The sequence below is a fragment of the Phaethon lepturus genome, unplaced genomic scaffold (genome assembly GCF_000687285.1).
Source record: "Phaethon lepturus isolate BGI_N335 unplaced genomic scaffold, ASM68728v1 scaffold580, whole genome shotgun sequence".
NCBI lineage: Eukaryota > Metazoa > Chordata > Aves > Phaethontiformes > Phaethontidae > Phaethon > Phaethon lepturus.
In genome coordinates this window covers 36,866-54,425 of record NW_010510913.1, presented here as the reverse complement: position 1 = coordinate 54,425, position 17,560 = coordinate 36,866, and the positions used below count along the sequence as shown (strand labels likewise).

Genomic DNA, 17,560 nt, shown 5'->3' with positions numbered 1-17,560 from the left:
GTGAAAGTCAGCTAGCCTTGTTCTATGTTATTTCAAAGTTTAACATCACTTGATTAGCAGTTTGCGGTGTTTTGTGCTAATTGCACATTCTCCATGGCTCAGAGATGTGCATGTACAATAATGACGTGGCCCACAATGAAGAGTCAGTTGCGCTAGTCCTGCTGTGTATAGGCTTTCGGAATGTCTACCTTGGTTACAACTGCTGTCTTAGCATCTGGGATTTCTTGGGCTGTCGTACATCTTCCAGTGTCATCACTTGTTAAAAATAGTTGATCAGCTTCTAGTTGTTGTCTTCAGAATGTATTTTTACAGGTTTTATTAGTAGTAGAGTCTTGATCTTGTGGTACTAAAGTGTAGCAAGAATGGATTAGTTGTACTGGTCTAACTGAAGAATGAAAAATTGTAGATTACATGTTTCGGGAGTGATTGACAGCACAGGCATTATGATTATCTTCAGCTTTCACTGATTTTTCTCCTTCTTCGCTCTCGCCATGAATTATCAAACTAATGTAGGCAGAAGTGGAGTATCAGAACAGAATTCTGAGACTGGCTGTTTGATGCTATTTTGAATTTCACATATCAGGGTGTTGTTACTATAGTGATGGAGGTAGAAGCATGAAGGTATCCATTTGTAAAGCTGGTATTTAAAATTATTTAGAATGTGCTGATACATCAGAAAGATTTGTTGTCCAAGGACCTGAACCAGAAATGGTTGTGTTTCTATGCAGGAATACATAATAAGCTGTTTTAAGCAGCACTAAGAATGTTTAATTTAAGAATTGCATATTGAATTCTTTGTTCTGCCCTTCTTACTTAGGTGTGGTGTTTTTGTTCGGCAAAGTTTGGATTGAATCTGCAAACACCTATGTCAGCTGTTGTGTGACAGTGAAAAATATTGAGAGAACTGTTTATCTACTGCCACGTGAAACAGTAAGTATATCTTTTAAGCATGTCAGACATAAGTACCTTTCATTCTGCTTATGGCAGGTTATGAGTTCTAGCAGTGTGTTTATGGGAACTGTTGAAGCCAGCGTTGTCTGATGTAGGTGGTGAAGTACAAGATGTACATGGTATATCACATGTGAGATGCAGAGTAGAGCATTGCTGCTTCCCCCTGACCCTAATTATCAACTGCAGACAAATTGTTACCTTTTATTTCCTAAGCAGCAAATCTAAGCTGTCTTGAAGTATTACTGGAAAACTTAGTGCTTTTTAAACACTCTGTTTCAAATAATGTTTTTGAAACTTGTGTTTTCTTGGCTGATTGCATTGTCGTTTTCCCTTGAAGAGGTACATGATTCATAACAGTAAAGCAAAATACAACTTATTGGTCATGTCTGCTGGCATTTTTTGTTAATTTGTTTAACAAAATTAATGGGCTTTTTTTACTTCTTTTTTTGAGGAAATTGACCTGTCCACTGGCAAAGAGATGGAGACTCCGGTAACTCTAATGAGTGTTTTCAAGGAATTTAATGACTGCATTTCACCAAAGTATAAGATCATGAAGTTCAAATCCAAGGTTTGTCTACAAGCATCCTATGTGGCCATTTTCTGTTGTTCTGGTTTGTAAGGTGGGAAGTCTGTTCAGTGGGGGAGGTTATGCTCAAGTCCACATATATAGCTCCGGACATGTGTAAGTCTCCTAAAAGCCATTCCAGTGTCTTCCCAAATATGCATACTCCTTTAAGAACAGAACATATGCAATATGATTGTTCCACCAGAAGTTTAAAGATAATGCTTTTGAAAATACTTATTCCTTAGCTTCTTTGAAACTGTGTTGAATGTCAGTCTGTCTGTCTTGCTTGCCGAGCTATTTTTGAGAATACAGAACAGATGAAGTTATGATACCTAAAGCCTGGGTATCAGCTCATGGTGTCAAAGTTTAAAATGAAAGATTCTGTTGTCCAGCAGATAGGTCAGTGCACTGACTATCTTTTCATTTGACTAGGTGTCCTACTGAACTTCATCTCTTGGCATGTTTCATCCTTCTTGTCATTCTTGCAGATTTATCTTTTTAGCATATGTGCTGTTTGGAGCATGGATTGTCATAGTGCGTTTATACAGGAGGTAGCAAGTTGTGAGGACTGTCATCCAGTCTTGAAACTTAAGCTGTTCTGGGCTTACAGTTATGGGCAATAGTCTTAGAGTGTTATTTTGCTGTGTCCTGTTTGCTCAACAAATGCTTAAAAGAACATTGGAAGAGCAAAATGTTGCTATAATGGAAAATTTGCACATAGAGTAATATAATACTTTTCCTGCAGAGTTATGACAAGAGCTGATGTTGCTAATTTGGACTGAATTAGTTGTGAGGAATTTTTCTTGTTCATTTAAATAGAGCATTTGTCTTTTGGCGGGGGGGGTGTGGGGACTTTGTGTGTGTGTGAAAGGTGGCTAACGTGCAAGTTAGAGGAAAAGATTTGTTCAGAATGAAGTGCTCAGAAACTTTTCCATTTCTTGAAGTAAGATGTCATTAGTCTGGCAAAGCTGGCTTTCATTGTAATTACCAGGTGGTGTGGAATTAGTTGTAACTTTTCCCAGGCTGGCAATCTTGTGACTTCGTAGATTTGTTCCTGAGTAGCTGATCAGGAAATAAGATGGCAAGTAAAAATGCGGGAAGAATGGAATTTAACAATAAGTAAATGAGGGGAAAATAAAATCAAGTTCATATGGTAATTTGGGTTGGAAAGACCCTCAAGAGGTCATCTAATTCAAAGCTAAAATACTTCAGAAAGTTCATGTTGTTAAAGTCAAAACGTGAGCAGTGTTTCTCAAATGGCAAATTCATGCAAGAAATGACATTTTTTCAACAACATGTAGCATTATTTACACCATTCAGGGAAAATGCACGCTTCTTTAGGACTTTGTAAAACTTCACTTTTTTCTAACTTATTTTCTTTCAAAGTTCTGGTGCAAATTCAGGTTTTTTCAGTTTTATCAATGTTATTTCTTTTGTATATTTGATTATAACTTAGTTGTTATGTATGGGAATTGGAAAGGAACGAATTTAACAATAGATGAAAAACAAGTTTGTAATAGCTCACTGTTCAAAGGCCCTTTCAGGAATGAGGGAGGCAACTCGGGGCAAATCAGCTCTTCGGTAAAAGAGTGGATACAAACACTTGTACTCCAGAAATGGAAGGAGGGGGAAAGGCCTTTGAAAAGATGCACATCTGCTAACAGAATCTGAGGAAACCTCCACGGCATGCTAAGGTGTGCTGAGGAAGAATAGCGTAAGGTAATGGAGTAATATAGTTTAACCTTCAAAGATGGCTTGTAAAAATCAAGGTAAACCATATGCAGGAAGTATTTGAACTGTTATTTCTGACATTAGTTCAAAGCTGATCAAATTTTACGGAGTTTACATGGAGCCTGGGATGAAAGACCCAACTGTGTTGTCCAGACACGTGACTACCATGCGTCTGGGGTCCTTGGCTGTAACACAGGAGCGATCCCTAGCAGGAATAGGGAAGTAGCAGCACTAAGGCACTGTTCAGATCTTACCTAGAATATTATAACACTTAATCTTTCCTCATCAGGGTGATCAACTCAAGCGATGATAGGTACAAAAGGTGGTAATTGGAAGCATGAGACAAAAGGAGAATCAGTTATACCAGAGATAACTATAAAAGAGCTTTAAATTTTTTTTTAGCCTAGTAAAGTGAAGAATAATGATAAGACTTTTTTATTCTCTAAAAACATTAAAAGGGGATGAGCAGCAAGAAAGCTATTTAAAGGACAGTTTTAGCAAAAGAACAAATTTATAAATTTTAATTCATGAATAAATTAGGCAGGATAGTTGGGTATGCAGAGAAGCTCTGGAATAACCTACCAGAAGTGTTTCCAAACAGGAAGAATTCATATTCTGTTTGAATTTGTCAGACTCTTCAGTAAACTGAATTTTACTAACATGGTAAAAGACTATCCAGCTTTATTTTGCTGGCATAATTTTCCGCTGCTTTTGAAAGTTACTGCCTCCTGGAAGAGTCTAATGAGAATTGGAGCTAGCAGGAGGGTATGGCACTAGTAATGTGGGGGGAAAGAGAAAAGATAGGATTAGAGAGCAGGGCTGTTGATGGGGCCTTTGTAGAACTATTCAAGGCAAGTATTACAGTAACTCAGATATTGCAGCTTAACACAAAATTCACTGTGAACAAGTGGCATAAGCCTGGCCAGGCTTACATCTCTGCAGCAGGGGATCCTTTTGCTGCCTGCAAGATCATTGTGGAAGTATTGGGGTTGTCCCATTACTGTGCCTTCCTTTTCTTTAGTTCCCTTCTGAGATCTCAATTTGCCTGGTTTTATAAGGAGTCATCATCTTTCTTTTCATTGCAGTCAGAGATGTTGTGTTGTTATACAGCCCTGGCATCTGTGTTTCCACAGGCGTGTGCAGGGTTCTCAAATTGAAATGGTGGTGGCACTCAGCTAGCTGAGTGAATGCTCAAAAAAGTGATCTTCACACAGTTGCGACTCTATGTGGTTGAGACCTGATATGCTTTAGAACAACTCCCCTGTTCTGTGATGTGCAGCCAGTGTTCCACTACCGTGTTTTTAAGGGTTGGTGTTTTTGAAAGATTTTTAAATGGCAATATTACTCAGGTGAGCAGAGCACTCCTGAGCAGTGTATTCAGAGTAACAGGAAGTCTGAGTTTTGGCATAGTATTGTGAAACTGAGAAACTTACTATTCCACCATTAGCTGGAAATCAGAAAGGTTACTAACATGCTTGTCAGTAGTGCACCCAAAGTTCTTTTATTCAGAATACCCAGTTTTGTGATGATGCAAAGAGCGCCAGTATTTATACACGGAGACAAGTTGTTCTCTGTGTGTGTGTGCATGTGTGTGTGCATCTTGGCCTTGCCAGTGCCAAACTTTGTCCCTGCGAACAGATACACTTAAGTCATACCATTTCCTCCTGCACCTGCTGCTGATTGTAGCTTCAATGGGTTGCACTGCTGCCAAGTTAGCAAGTCTTCACAAATCAATTTGAAAGCAGCCTTACTCCACTTAGGAACTTAGCAGCTAATCACTGCTGCTCATTTCTGCTCTCTGAAGGGCCACTTGAAGGGCAGATTACTCTGCAGCAAAGCATTCATTCACTGCAGTTATGACCAGAGACGCTTGTGTAATTGAGCTGAGCTCTGTGGAATAACTCGGATGAGTCACTGCAGCATACTATTTTTACACTATGTTCAGCTTGTGTTTGCAACAAGAACTTGTTTGAAGCCTGAGAGGGTTTTTTTAAATTAAAAAAAGAAAAAAGAGGAGTCACCAGTAATATGTGCTTAAAAGCAGTGCATTGCCATCTGTTGTGTTACAGCTATGATGTGCTGCTCCTGTGAGGTGCTGCCTTGGCTCAACAGTTCAGATCTACATTTGTATGCTAATTTGTAATGCTGTTCTGACTTCATAGTGGTGCTCTCATACCCAGTTATATTACTCTTTTCTGCTTCCATGTAGCTGTTCATGCCATAGTTGTTTCTGGATTTGCCTTCTTCCTATTTATAGCAGAGGGCCCTCTCCTCTCCTATGCAGGCTTTCCAGCCTTAAAACTGCAGTGTTATGAGAAGCAGCAAGCATAACTGCTCATTGTAGTGTTCTGAGGGAGCTTGCTGATAGTTGCTGATGCTATTCATTTAAGGAGAAAAACCCAACCACCCAACCCCAAAACCCAATAACTTTGAGTTTACCTAGCTGTGCATATATTTTGTTTATTTGTAAATTTTATTCTAATTTATGGCGACTTTGTTTTTTCTTAATATACCACTAGAGTAAGTTTGATAGGCTGACTCTGTGTATAATGTCCTGAACTTAGTGCACTGTCCAGTGAAAATATGCTTTTTAATTTAAGGGGCCTCTAGGAATTCTTGTAGTAAGAGTAATGTTCTAGCATAGTTATGGCATAACATAATAGCACTAATATATAACAGTGGTGCAGATGGTTTGTGAAGTATTACAGGGCAGAGCGTACATATTACAGTGTAGAGCATGGCATTTCAGCAGGTACCATAGTATTGTTGCACAGGATATTGTAGTTATTTGGAAAATGAAGGTAGTTATTCTTAGAAACTGACAAGCTGTGCATGTTGTGGAAAATCATTATTGTTCTTGAAGAAAGCAGAAGTGATACTTAACTTTAAGTTGTACTGATCTTGAGACTGCTTTAACTATCTTTGTTAGAGATACGTAAACAAACTTGACTACTTTCTAGTAAAACCCAAGTCACTCAAAATGAAAAATAGAATATTGTCATAGAAATTATTCTGTTCTAAGCATGTAATAAAGTAATAGCTGGCAGATGATTGGGAAATCAGCTCTTTTTAGTGCCTCTCTGAAGTGACTGTCCACTAAAGCATTCAATCTAAAAAAGGGAACTGTGTGCAGTTACAGGGCTATGATCTCATTGGGATCATGGACACACGGTGGGATAGGATGTGGTTAAGAAGAACAGGCTGGGATGGTGAGGAGGGAGAGTCCTTTTTACATGTCAGAGCAATGGGAATGCATGGAGCCCTGCCTAAGGATGGGCAAAGAGGCAGTCAAGAGCTTACAGGTCAGGATTAGAGGGCAGACTAATGGAGGTGACATCATGGTGGATAAAGGAAAGCCAAAGCCCACATGGAATTGAGTCTGGTGAGGGAGGCAAAGAGCAGTAGGAAAAGCTTCTGTAGGTACAAGAGGACTAGAGGGAAATGTGTGCCTGCTGCTGAAAGGGGATGTGGTGACAAAGGGCATGGGAAAAGGCCGAGATACTCAATGTTGTCTTCACCTTGGCCTGTACTGCAAAGCCCAGCCTTCATCAATCCCTGACCCCAAGAGACGAGAAGGAAAGCCTGAAGCAAAGAAGACTTGTCCTTAGTGGAGGAGGATGAAGTTAGGGAATATTTAAGCAAATTGGACAGACACAGGTGCATGGCACCTGATGGGATGCACTCATAAGTGAAGAGGGAGCTGGCCAATGTCATTACAAGGCCACACTTGATTATGTTTAAAAGGTCATGTTGATCAGAGGAGGGTTCCTGAGGACTGGAAGAAAGCAAATGTCACTGCTACCCTCAAGATGGGCAAGGAAGAGGAGATTCCAGGGAACTAGAGGCCAGCCTCACCTCAAGCTCTGGGAAAAGGTGATGGAGCAACTGATGGTGAAAACAAGAGATTCCAGGGAACTAGAGGCCAGCCTCACCTCAAGCTCTGGGAAAAGGTGATGGAGCAACTGATGGTGAAAACAATTGTTCTCCAGACACACAAAGCACAAGAAGGTGCTTGGGAGTGTTTGGTGTGGATTTACAAAGTGGAAATCATGCTTAACCAAGCTGGTAGCATTCTGTGAAGAGGTGAGTGGTTTGGTGAACAAGGGCAGAGCAGTGGCTGTTGTTTGTCTTGACTTTGAGGATGCCGTGCAGAGACATATTAAAGCCAAACTGATGAAGTATGGGCTAGGTCAGTGGACAGCGAGGCGGACTGAAGACCGGCTGCACTGCTGGGCTCCAAGGGTTGTGATCAGCAGCACATCATCCAGGTGGAGGCCAGTCCCTAGTGGCATACCCCTGGGGTCAGCACTGGATTCAGTCCTGCTTAGTGTCTGTGTTGATTGCTTGGATGATGGTGCAGAGCACACACTCTGCAAGTCTGCAGACAGTACGAAACCAGGAGGAGTGGCTGATGTACCAGATGACGATGGTGCCATTCAAAGCAACATTGACAGGCTGGAAATGTCTCATTACCTACAGAAATCTCATAAAATTGAAAAAAAGGAAATAGTGAGTCCTGCACCAGGACTGGAATAACCTCAGGCACCAATAGATGCTGGTAGCTGACTGGATGGAAAGCAGCTTTGGAGGGAGAAACCTGGTCATCCTGGTAGACATGAAGTTGGACAAGAGCCAACAAAATACCCTTGCAGGAAAAACGACCATGGGCATCCTGGGCTGCACGAGGCAGAGCACTGCCAGCAGTTTAAGGGACATGGTCCTTCCTCCTTATGCAACCCTGGTGAGACACATGTGGAGTGTTGCATTTAGCTGAGCTCCCCAGTATGAGAAAGACTTGCACATACTGGAGCAAGTCCAGCACAGGACCACAAAGACGATTATAGGGCCTGTCATGTGAGGAGAGGCTGAGAGACCTGAGATTGCTCAATCTGGAGAAGAGCAAGCTCGGGGTGAGGGACTGGGTGGTGCAAATCTTACCGTTGTGTATAAACAACTCTGGCAGTCTCTTCTCATTGGTGCCCAGTGGAGGACAAGAGCAATAGGTACCATTTGAAACACCTGAAATTCACCAGAACATAAACCACTTTTGTACTCTAAGGGAGGTCAGGCACTGGCACAGGTTGCCCAGAGAGGCTCTGGAGTCTCCATCCTTGGAGACATCTCCTTACTGGAAAGGGCCCTGAGCAACCCACTCTAGTTGACCCAGCTCTGAGCAGGCTAGATGATCTCTGAAATGCCTTTCCATCTGAGCCATGTTGTGGTTTTGTGGTGGTCTGGAACCACCAATTCTCATGTCTGAAGCCTGTGAATTTACAGAATGTTTTGGAGTTTCCTTAGCTATTAAGCTTGTATGTTTTTTTGTGTTGTAATGGTTAGTATACTTGTAAGTCAATTCTGTAGAAACTCGTCATGCTAAGAAAACCTAAAGAGATCAAATACAGATACTAAAACATTCTTACTATTTTTAGATGGTTATAATGAGTTGCAGGATTGGTAATATATGATCAAGCATATCGTTTTTGAGATGTATGTTTTGGCTGGCCTTTAGTAGCTTTCTTATTGGACAGAATGAATATTCATTTGGGAGATACTGAAAAAATAATATCTTTGTTTTATATAGAAAGTGGAAAAATATTATGCTTTTGAGATCCCGGATGTTCCAGCAAAATCCGAGTACTTAGAAGTTAAATATTCGGTGAGTATATTTAATTTGATAAAAGACCATAACCTGCTTTCTTACCTAATTAAGAATTTTATGATTTTACCAAAAAAAAAAAAAAAAAGTAGTGTGTAGTTAGTTACTCGTTGTCTTGTAACTAAAAAAAAAGAGGTTAATACCTAAGCTTGTGGCTTTTTTGTTATCATTTGTATGTTGGTTAGTCCTTACCAAAAACAGTTCATTACCAGGTAACCTATAACAAATAGATTTGTTAGTGTTAGCTCTATTTGTGTAGATAAAGCATGAGGGGAAAAAATACTTCCTACAACTACTGCATTCCTCCCACCTTCTCCCCCAATTATAATTTGCTTATTGGTTTACAACAATCTATATTCCCAATTATCCTGCTTTATTTTTTATTGCCACTGAATCAACTAATCAGCCAAACAACCCTTTAGCTGTACTGGATCAGGGCCTGAGGTACTGTAAGATGTTTTAAATTACTTACTACCCTTAAATGTTTTGTTGAATCCATATACAGAATATAGCTGATACCTCTGCTTATATGGCTCTTGCAAATAGCAGCTGAGTGAGAAAGACTTTTGTTGAAGAGCTGTAAAATTGAGTAGCAAAGATGGAAAAAAATTCCCATGAGAACGTCAGTAGCTATTCTTCATTAGCAAAAATACTTGATTTAGTTTCAAATATAAAAGACTCAGCAGTCTTGAACGTGTTGGGTCCGTTGCTAAGCTAATGCCTTTTTAAACCATTTTTATACTAGTTCTAGGTGCAAAAGCAGCATCCCATAGAGATTTGCTAGCTATCTCAAATTTTTCTTTAGCTGTGCAGAACCACTTTATTCAGTCTTTATATGACAGACAAGATTAAAGCTGTTGCTCTCTAAGTTTACAACATGATCAATTTCTGTATTAAAATGGTCATTGAACATTGTTGTAGTCTTGGCTGATGATAATATTTCTGTCATATCCAGTATGGATGAAGAACTTTTGCTTCAGTGCATTTTTACATTACTGTTCTGATTTTGTTATGCACTTAAGTCAAGTCAGTAGTATAATTTCTTCAATTATTGTAAGGTATTATGGGTGAAGGCTTTGCCTGTGGGAAATTACAGTGATTTCAGGAATTGTGTAGCTTTGTTAAGGTGCTGTCTGAATGTAGTGTGTCAGCCTTGAAGACTTCTGTGGGGTGAAATGACGTGCTGCTTTCTGTTACTAGGCTGAATGCCCTCGGCTTCCCCAAGATCTGAAAGGACAAACATTTTCACATGTATTTGGAACTAACACCTCTAGCCTGGAACTTCTCTTGATGAGCAGGAAGATCAAAGGACCATGCTGGCTGGAAATAAAAAATCCACGTATGGTGGTTTCCATGTGAAATACTTGGTTGCTGGAAAACACACATGATTATAGATTGGGGGGAGGAGGGGAAATTTAAATTGTACTGATAAATTATAATTTTGTAAGTTAACTCTGCAATTTATCTCTGTAATTTTCATTATCTAGTACAAATTGTAACTTGTTCTTTTTTGAGCGAGAGCTCTGTCCATATAAAGTTGCACACTGTACAGATGAGTTTATAACTTTGAGTGGCAGTGAGAGGGAACTATGCAGTGCCTAGCAGCTACTCGTTGGTGCATACCCTAAAGCCACGTATACTGAGCTAAAGTTAGTTTCCTGGAAATTTATTTCTCTTTCTTCTCTTGATAACTTAAATTCATGTTTCTTCTGCAAATCTGGCTTTTCAAGAACAAAGCACTGCTAGACTAGATGGCTTTTTCATTTGTGTGTGAGTGATTTTTTTTTTTTTTTTTTTTTTTTCTGGCACTTAGGAAGTTTGTGGTTTGGAGCTTTTTTAGTTTGAAATCCTTCCCACCTCGTGAGTGGCATACACCACTTACAGGTGGTTATGCCACCTTATTTTGGCTTTATTAGAGCCCTTTATTCAATGTGTGCTGCATATTCCCAAGAACGTAGGGAATGTGATCACACTGGACAAAAGCTACATCTATTAGTGCGACCTCCTTGGGGCACTTCGATTGTAGAACTGACAGTGTGAATGCTGACACCAGGAGGATTCTCCTCCTGGGCACCTCACTGAGTCACGTAGAAAGCTGACACCAGTAAGGATTTTGAGCTGGAATAGACAAGACAAATCCCTGACTGTGAGAGGTTTTCCACCAGACACTGGCAAGCATCAGTGTACTTTCTGGCACTGATTTTTAAAGGCCTAAGAGTGGTTTTTCATCTGTACTGTTGCCTAAGAATTGACCTCCTATTTCTTGGGTGTGTTCTTTCTTCACCTGGAAGGAGTCCTCATATCTAATATGACAAATGTTACGGCAGTGATGTCAGTATTCAATTTTACTTACTGCTGATGTGCGTTATCTCCCCTTAGAACTAACTTGCCTGAGCCCAGATACTGATTCCATGCCAGGGTTAAATGGTAATCTAAGGGAGCTCTTTTGTCCCACTCCCACATCTCTATTACAGCCTTCAGGTTCCAGAGAGAGTCTGTAGCTTGATGTCAGAATTGCTCATTTCAAAACTGTGGCATGCCCACTCTGTTGAAAACTGTCTGTTAAGCTGGCTAGTTACATTTATGCAAATTTCTGTAGTCGCTGCACTGGATTTTATGCCCCAAAGCTGGGTTTCTGGGGTTTTGGTTTTTTTTTTTTTTCATTTGTTTCTTTCGGGTTTTTTTTTGCAGTGGGGGCAGACTATGTGTCTAATTTATGAGAAGGTTCTTGCTTTCTTTTGTAGCTTCCCTTCCACACTTCCCGTAGAGGGTCTTAGGGCTAAGAAGTATACCCAAAAGGTTTAGAATAAGCAAGTCTCAAATCATTTGATCAGACTTCTACAACTTCTTCAAAAACTGTTATCGCTATTCATAATGAAGCTGTCCTTGCAGTTCGAGTATCAGTGCTAGATAGCACCAGAGCTTTTCTAGAGCATCCGTCTCTAAACTTGTTAGATTGAATACCCTTGTCAGTAAAAAATTGAGCATGTACCCCCAATATATATATTTATTTATAAATTATATACAGGTACTACTGTACTAATATATTATGTACATTATAAAATAAACACACCAAAAAAATTAGAAAAGGATGAGGTATGTGCAATAAACACTTTTAAAAGTATTTATTTATTAATGGTACAAAAATATTTTCTTCCCACACCCCAATGGATTGTCTTAGGCACCCCACTTTGGAGACCGTTGCTCTGTGGAGTGCTAGTTGAAGCTCTGGGCATTAAGATATTGGAGATCAAAGAAAAAAAGATGTTAGGCAATCAATTTTTAACATCTTTTTTTCTTGTATTCCTTTGGAGAGATCATCAGTGTTTTATAAATGAAGGTATTTTAGTCAGTTACCTGTTTTTGCATTTAGAGCAATGATAATGAGAGCAGGTAAAATATGTGGGTTCCCAGAGAGGGGACAAATAATTTTGCATGGAGTAAGATAGCTAAGTCTACCAACAGCTGTTCCCAAAAGGTTAATCCATCAGAAATGTAACCCTCACTTCTTACTGTGTGTAGTGAGTTATTTCATCAGCATCTTTTGTGAATGATCACTTTTTTTTTTTGGTCTGTAATTCTTCACTTGCTTTAGAAAATTCTCAGATAATAATGGGTGGTAAACATGTTGTCTTTTCTCCATCTATCTATGCATTTTTTAGCTCTTGTACACTTTATGTCTAAATAGCTTTCTGTGGTCTCTTACATTTTAGGATAGGTTATACTACCAGGGTGGGATGAAGTCTCTTATGACATCCCCCATCTCCTTATTTCCATAATTGTGTTTCTGAAGGACTATATCCAAATGAATTAATTATCTGGTGCATTTCAGTCAGTCATATGTTCTTGTTCTCATCTGATCAAAATTCTTTTGGTTAGCACTCTGGCTGTCTTTTCTGCGGCATTTGAGAAATTTCTGAGTATTCCTTCATGTCACTTGGATTAACTTAATTTTTATGAAACCTTCTCCCTTTAGGCTGACTACAAGGTTAGATGCTAAGAGGTGATATATTAATTTAGGTGAAGTTATGCTCACTTGGCTTACACCTTTCTCTACTATGAGCTGCCTGAAATATTTTTTTGCATTATGCATCTTCCTGGCCTCAGTACAAATCTTCCCTCTCTTCTTTGGTGTTAAAGAGCCCCTGGTGTGACTAGGCTTCTGACTGGGGAGTTAGAGCCCAGGGAGTTACCAAAATTGGGCTGGGTTAGCCTGGATCTTGGACTATTCCACGAGGGCAAAACATTAAAAGGCCATGCATGCTCTGTGCAACAATGCCGTTAGAGAAGTCTTACCTGTGGTTCCCAGAAGAATAAAGGTGGTTCATGTTGTTTCCTCAGAGCCTTCAAATCAGCCAGTCAGCTGGTGTAAGGTGGAGGCTGTGGCCATGAAGCCTGGCTTGGTGAACGTGGTTAAAGATCTTTCTTCTCCTCCTCCTCCTCTCGTGGTCATGTCCCTCAGCATGAAGACCACTCAGAACCCAAAGACTCACCAGAATGAGGTAAGTAATCTGCTTTCATTTTGGTTTGGTTTTGTTCTTTGGCGTATACTAAAAACTTTCTATGGCTTGGAAGAACTTCATCTGATAAAACATGTCTAAATACATTTACTGTTGAATAAAATTCCTGTGCTGCGGGCTTTTCAAAGAAATTTTTACTGGGGTCTCACCAGCCTGAAAACTGTGGGTTCAGGGGGCCTGTTTGGTGATAACATTTACCGCAACAGTGGATCCTACATATCTTTTCAAGCCTCTGTTTTGTCTGTTGTGCATAATAGTTGTGCATAAATGAAACTGTCCCAGAACAGCTGTTAATGGATTTTTTTTTTTTTGTTGGTAGAGCTAATCATAGTTCCTAGGTAAAATGACTGGTTTTTTTATGCTGATAAAAGTAATTTTGAAATAGAATGAGAGTTTGATCTAAATCTTATAGCGTCTACTATTCTGCTGTGACATCTTTCCTTTTCACAGAAAGGAGGAGAGATGTAGGTGGCCACTCTCAGTTGTGGACTGCAGACCACAACACGTAGTTAGACATGTTTATGTGTTTTTTAACTTCAGTCTCCCTAGCTTAGGAAGAGATTTGGTATTCACTGGTAGGATAGGTTAGTTGTTTCTGGATAATTGAATGGAAGAAAAATTAGGCTGACAATTTTTTCAAGCAGGATTAGTCCTCTTGGTGAAGTTAAAATTTTTTTTGTGGGGGGAGTATGGAAAATTCTTGGTTTCTACCCAACGTAATGAGACATACACCAGGTACCAACAGGACTCTGCTTGCTAAGATGCTTCTAAAGCCTGTCTGCTTTGTCTTATGTTGGGTTTTCCTGATCAGTGTCTGGGGAGCCAGGATGTCCTGCCAGCAAAGCAAGCGGAAGCATCCGTAAAGCAATAGCTTCCAAACGCTAAAACCTCTTGGCTTCTTGGCATTCTTGATTGTTTGCTCACAGGCAGCCCTTCCAGAGGCAAGGCTTCTGCATGTCCTGCCCTGCTCATATCTCCCCTGCACTTCATAGGGAGTCCTTTAAACTGTGGGGTCTGTTCAGATTCAGAACAAAATTTGATAAAAGCAGCGTTTTCCAAAATGAATTATTTTTCCTCTCAAATTTCTAAGTTAATGATTTAGAAGTAAGTTCTGCTTAATTTTACTTGAGATCAGTTGATAACTTTTCTTCTTTTTAACTACTTATAGTTGGAATTCAGTTTAAAAAGATCTTTTGTAGAAACAAGAGAAAAGAAATGAGGGAACCTAAAAAGAAAAAAAAGGGGAGGCTGGGAAGAAATGCGTGTTGATAGCAGTTATGTTTATGAAGTTGTGTGCTCTGTATCTCCTTGGTATAGATTGTGGCTGTTGCAGCTCTGATTCATCAGAAGTTTCCTTTGGATAAGGCTCCACCTCAGCCTCCTTTTCAGACACACTTCTGTGGTATGTACTTGGAACAGTTTATGAGTAGAAAAAGAATTCTTTTGGAGTTTTTCTTTTGTTGTGTTTTTTGGTGTGGTCTTTTTTTTTCTTTCATTCTATCACTCCAGCAATAATGGCTTAGTATAGGTAAGCGACAAAGTTTTAATTCCCAGGCAAGCTTTTTCCCCTATTTTTAACTTCACTGGTTACTGACTTTTTATTGTAGACTTTATTGAAAATATCTATACAGTTTCCTATCATTTGTATTGCTTTCACTTCATCATGTGTTCTCTTGGATTACTTTCTTCACCCATTAATTTAGACCACTTATTTACTGTCACTTGTTTATTTTTTTAATTCTCTTGAGAAGAACTGAAAAATAACTATCACATTTATTTATAAACAAGTTTTCTCAGGGGAAAAAAAAAAAAACTCTTGCAACAGTGTCATTATAGTAAGATAGATCAGCTAAACCTTGAGATTCAGACCCCAATCAGAAGTCTGAAGAGTGTTGAATGCTTGTGAGAGAAAGTTCTTCGGAAGTTGTGGACCATAGTTCTAATCTCCAATGGTAACCTCAAATATGACTGATTAGAATTGTTTAATACTTTACTAATTACTTGGTTATTTCAAAGGTAAGTATTCACATAAGGCTAGCTTTTTAGAATTAGAGGTTAGTTTACCTTAGCTCCCTTTGTTGTCAATGGATCCTTATGGGGAGGGTACAATTAAGAACATGTATATAAGAACAAATATGATTTCTTTTGCAGTTGTTTCCAAACCGAATGATTGCATTTTTCCTTATGACTTCAAAGAAGCTATTAAAAAGAAGGTAATTTCATTTGGTTAGCCTTCTAGTTGCAGTACCTTTTAAAATATGATCTTAATGTTGCTTTGGGTGAGTTGTGTAAGAGAGATAGTCAAAGGAATGGCATGATTATTTCATTAGTTTTCTACTCTGCAAACCTAAATCCAGGTATTTATTCTGTGTTGCTTGTAAAAACAGGTGTGTACTCTGATTCAGTACTGCTGCTAGTTGTGGTCATGAAACAGACAGACCATTAGACAAGAGTTGGAAAGGTTTTGCAAAAAGGCTAAAATAGTGATTTGTTTTCATTATACCTGACTATGTACTTGTCTGGGAGAATTTGTTTCTTCTTTCCTTGGAGAGTAGAGTCTGTCAAAATTTAGAAGACATCCTTTCTAAAGGGCACTGGGAGAGCTGACAGAATAATAAAGTAACCTATTTTTGTTTTGCCTGTCTTTCTGTGTGATCTTAAGCCTGTGAGTGAAGGATGCACATGGAGGATTTTCCTGGTGTGCTTGATTCTTAGGAGGCTCTCAAAATATCACTAGACACCTGCATACAAAAGCAAAATGGAAAAAAGCCTCTGAGAAAAGCTTTCTATGTCTATGGGAGTGAGAACAAAAAGCCTTGAATTATAGAAGGAAAGGGAGAACTCTGTGGTGCTTTATTATTGTCTTTTACTATTGTCTAGTAGGGGAGAGGAGATGTTTCCATTTTAAACTTATTGGGTCATTGAAATCAGGTGCTCTCTTGCTCCTTTTAGAATGCTAAAATAGAAATTGCTGCAACAGAGAGAACACTGCTGGGATTTTTCCTTGCGAAGATTCACAAGATTGACCCAGATGTTGTTGTGGTGAGTAGTTCTGAGACTTTCAGAGTTAAAGCATATTGTCAGTTGGTCAGCTTTGTTCTTTTTCTTTTGTCCCCTTATACGTTTTTAAATGTTTATCTTAGACTGCCTTATGAATTGAATTTGCTTATAAGACAGCAGGTATGCTTTGATACAAAGATGATAGAGAATTTTCCCTGACAGCATTTTATACATCCTTTTATTTCCCATAGTATCTGAAATAGGCAGTATTTCTTAGTACCTGAAACAAGTTGGTTTTTTTTTTCTTCACTGAGAAAGACAAAACACAACCAAAAAACCTCCTTGTGATTGTCTAGAAAAATGGGTACTCTTGGGATACTTAAGAGTGTTTCAGTTCAGATGCTCATATAATTTGTGTTACCATTTAGATTGTGTTTATGCTGTAAATCAAAATGATAACCTATGCAAATCCATGGGATCTGAGCAAAGTTTTGTAGCAAGCATTCTTATATTTTTCTACTGTATTGGCAGCTGAGGATTTATTATAGTTACTAATTTTCTTTTTTTGTTATGTTTAATTAACGTACAGTCCTGACTTTCATTTAATGAAATTTTGAAGACAGTTTGAAGTTGGTTATAAATCTGAGGTTGGTTATATACAATTTGTTCTTCTTCAGGTAAATACAAATAATTAAGTGGTGGGAATAGGATGAAATGAGCAGTCAGATTTCTGATGTTTTCAGCTCACTGCTGCTGATATCTGGTATTTGCCCTACCAGCTGAGCTTCCTAGTGGTTATGGGCAGGAATCAGGGTGAACACTGCAGCCAGTGGTTTTAAATCAAAGATGCCGGTAGCAGGGTTGTGAGAGCTCTGATCCTAAAAACATCAGAGCTGTGTTAGTGCAGTTGAATTTGCACCTGTGTGGTGGGTTGACCCTGGCTGGACACCAGGTGCCCACCAAAGCTTCTCTATCACTCCCCTTCTCAGCTGGACAGGGGAGAGAAAATACAATGAAAGGCTCGTGGGTCAAGACAGGGACAGGGAGAGATCACTCAGCAATTACCATCATGGGCAAAACAGACTCAACTTGGGGAAATTACTTCAATTTATTACCAACCAAATCACAGCAGGATGA

The 17,560-nt window shown here is 39.2% G+C and overlaps 1 protein-coding gene across 1 annotated transcript in view; it reads left to right on the top strand.

Annotated features, from left to right (window-relative positions):
- The window catches only part of POLA1 (polymerase (DNA directed), alpha 1, catalytic subunit), a gene marked incomplete at its 3' end in the record, with an annotated part of 44,324 nt that overhangs the window by 10,804 nt on the left and 15,960 nt on the right, over positions 1-17,560 (top strand). Inside the window, exons 10-17 of the mRNA XM_010282132.1 lie at positions 818-930; positions 1,403-1,519; positions 8,829-8,903; positions 10,104-10,242; positions 13,245-13,405; positions 14,741-14,825; positions 15,575-15,636; positions 16,376-16,465. Coding sequence (XP_010280434.1) covers positions 818-930; positions 1,403-1,519; positions 8,829-8,903; positions 10,104-10,242; positions 13,245-13,405; positions 14,741-14,825; positions 15,575-15,636; positions 16,376-16,465 — 842 coding nt within the window. The remainder of the gene's footprint in view (positions 1-817; positions 931-1,402; positions 1,520-8,828; positions 8,904-10,103; positions 10,243-13,244; positions 13,406-14,740; positions 14,826-15,574; positions 15,637-16,375; positions 16,466-17,560) is intronic.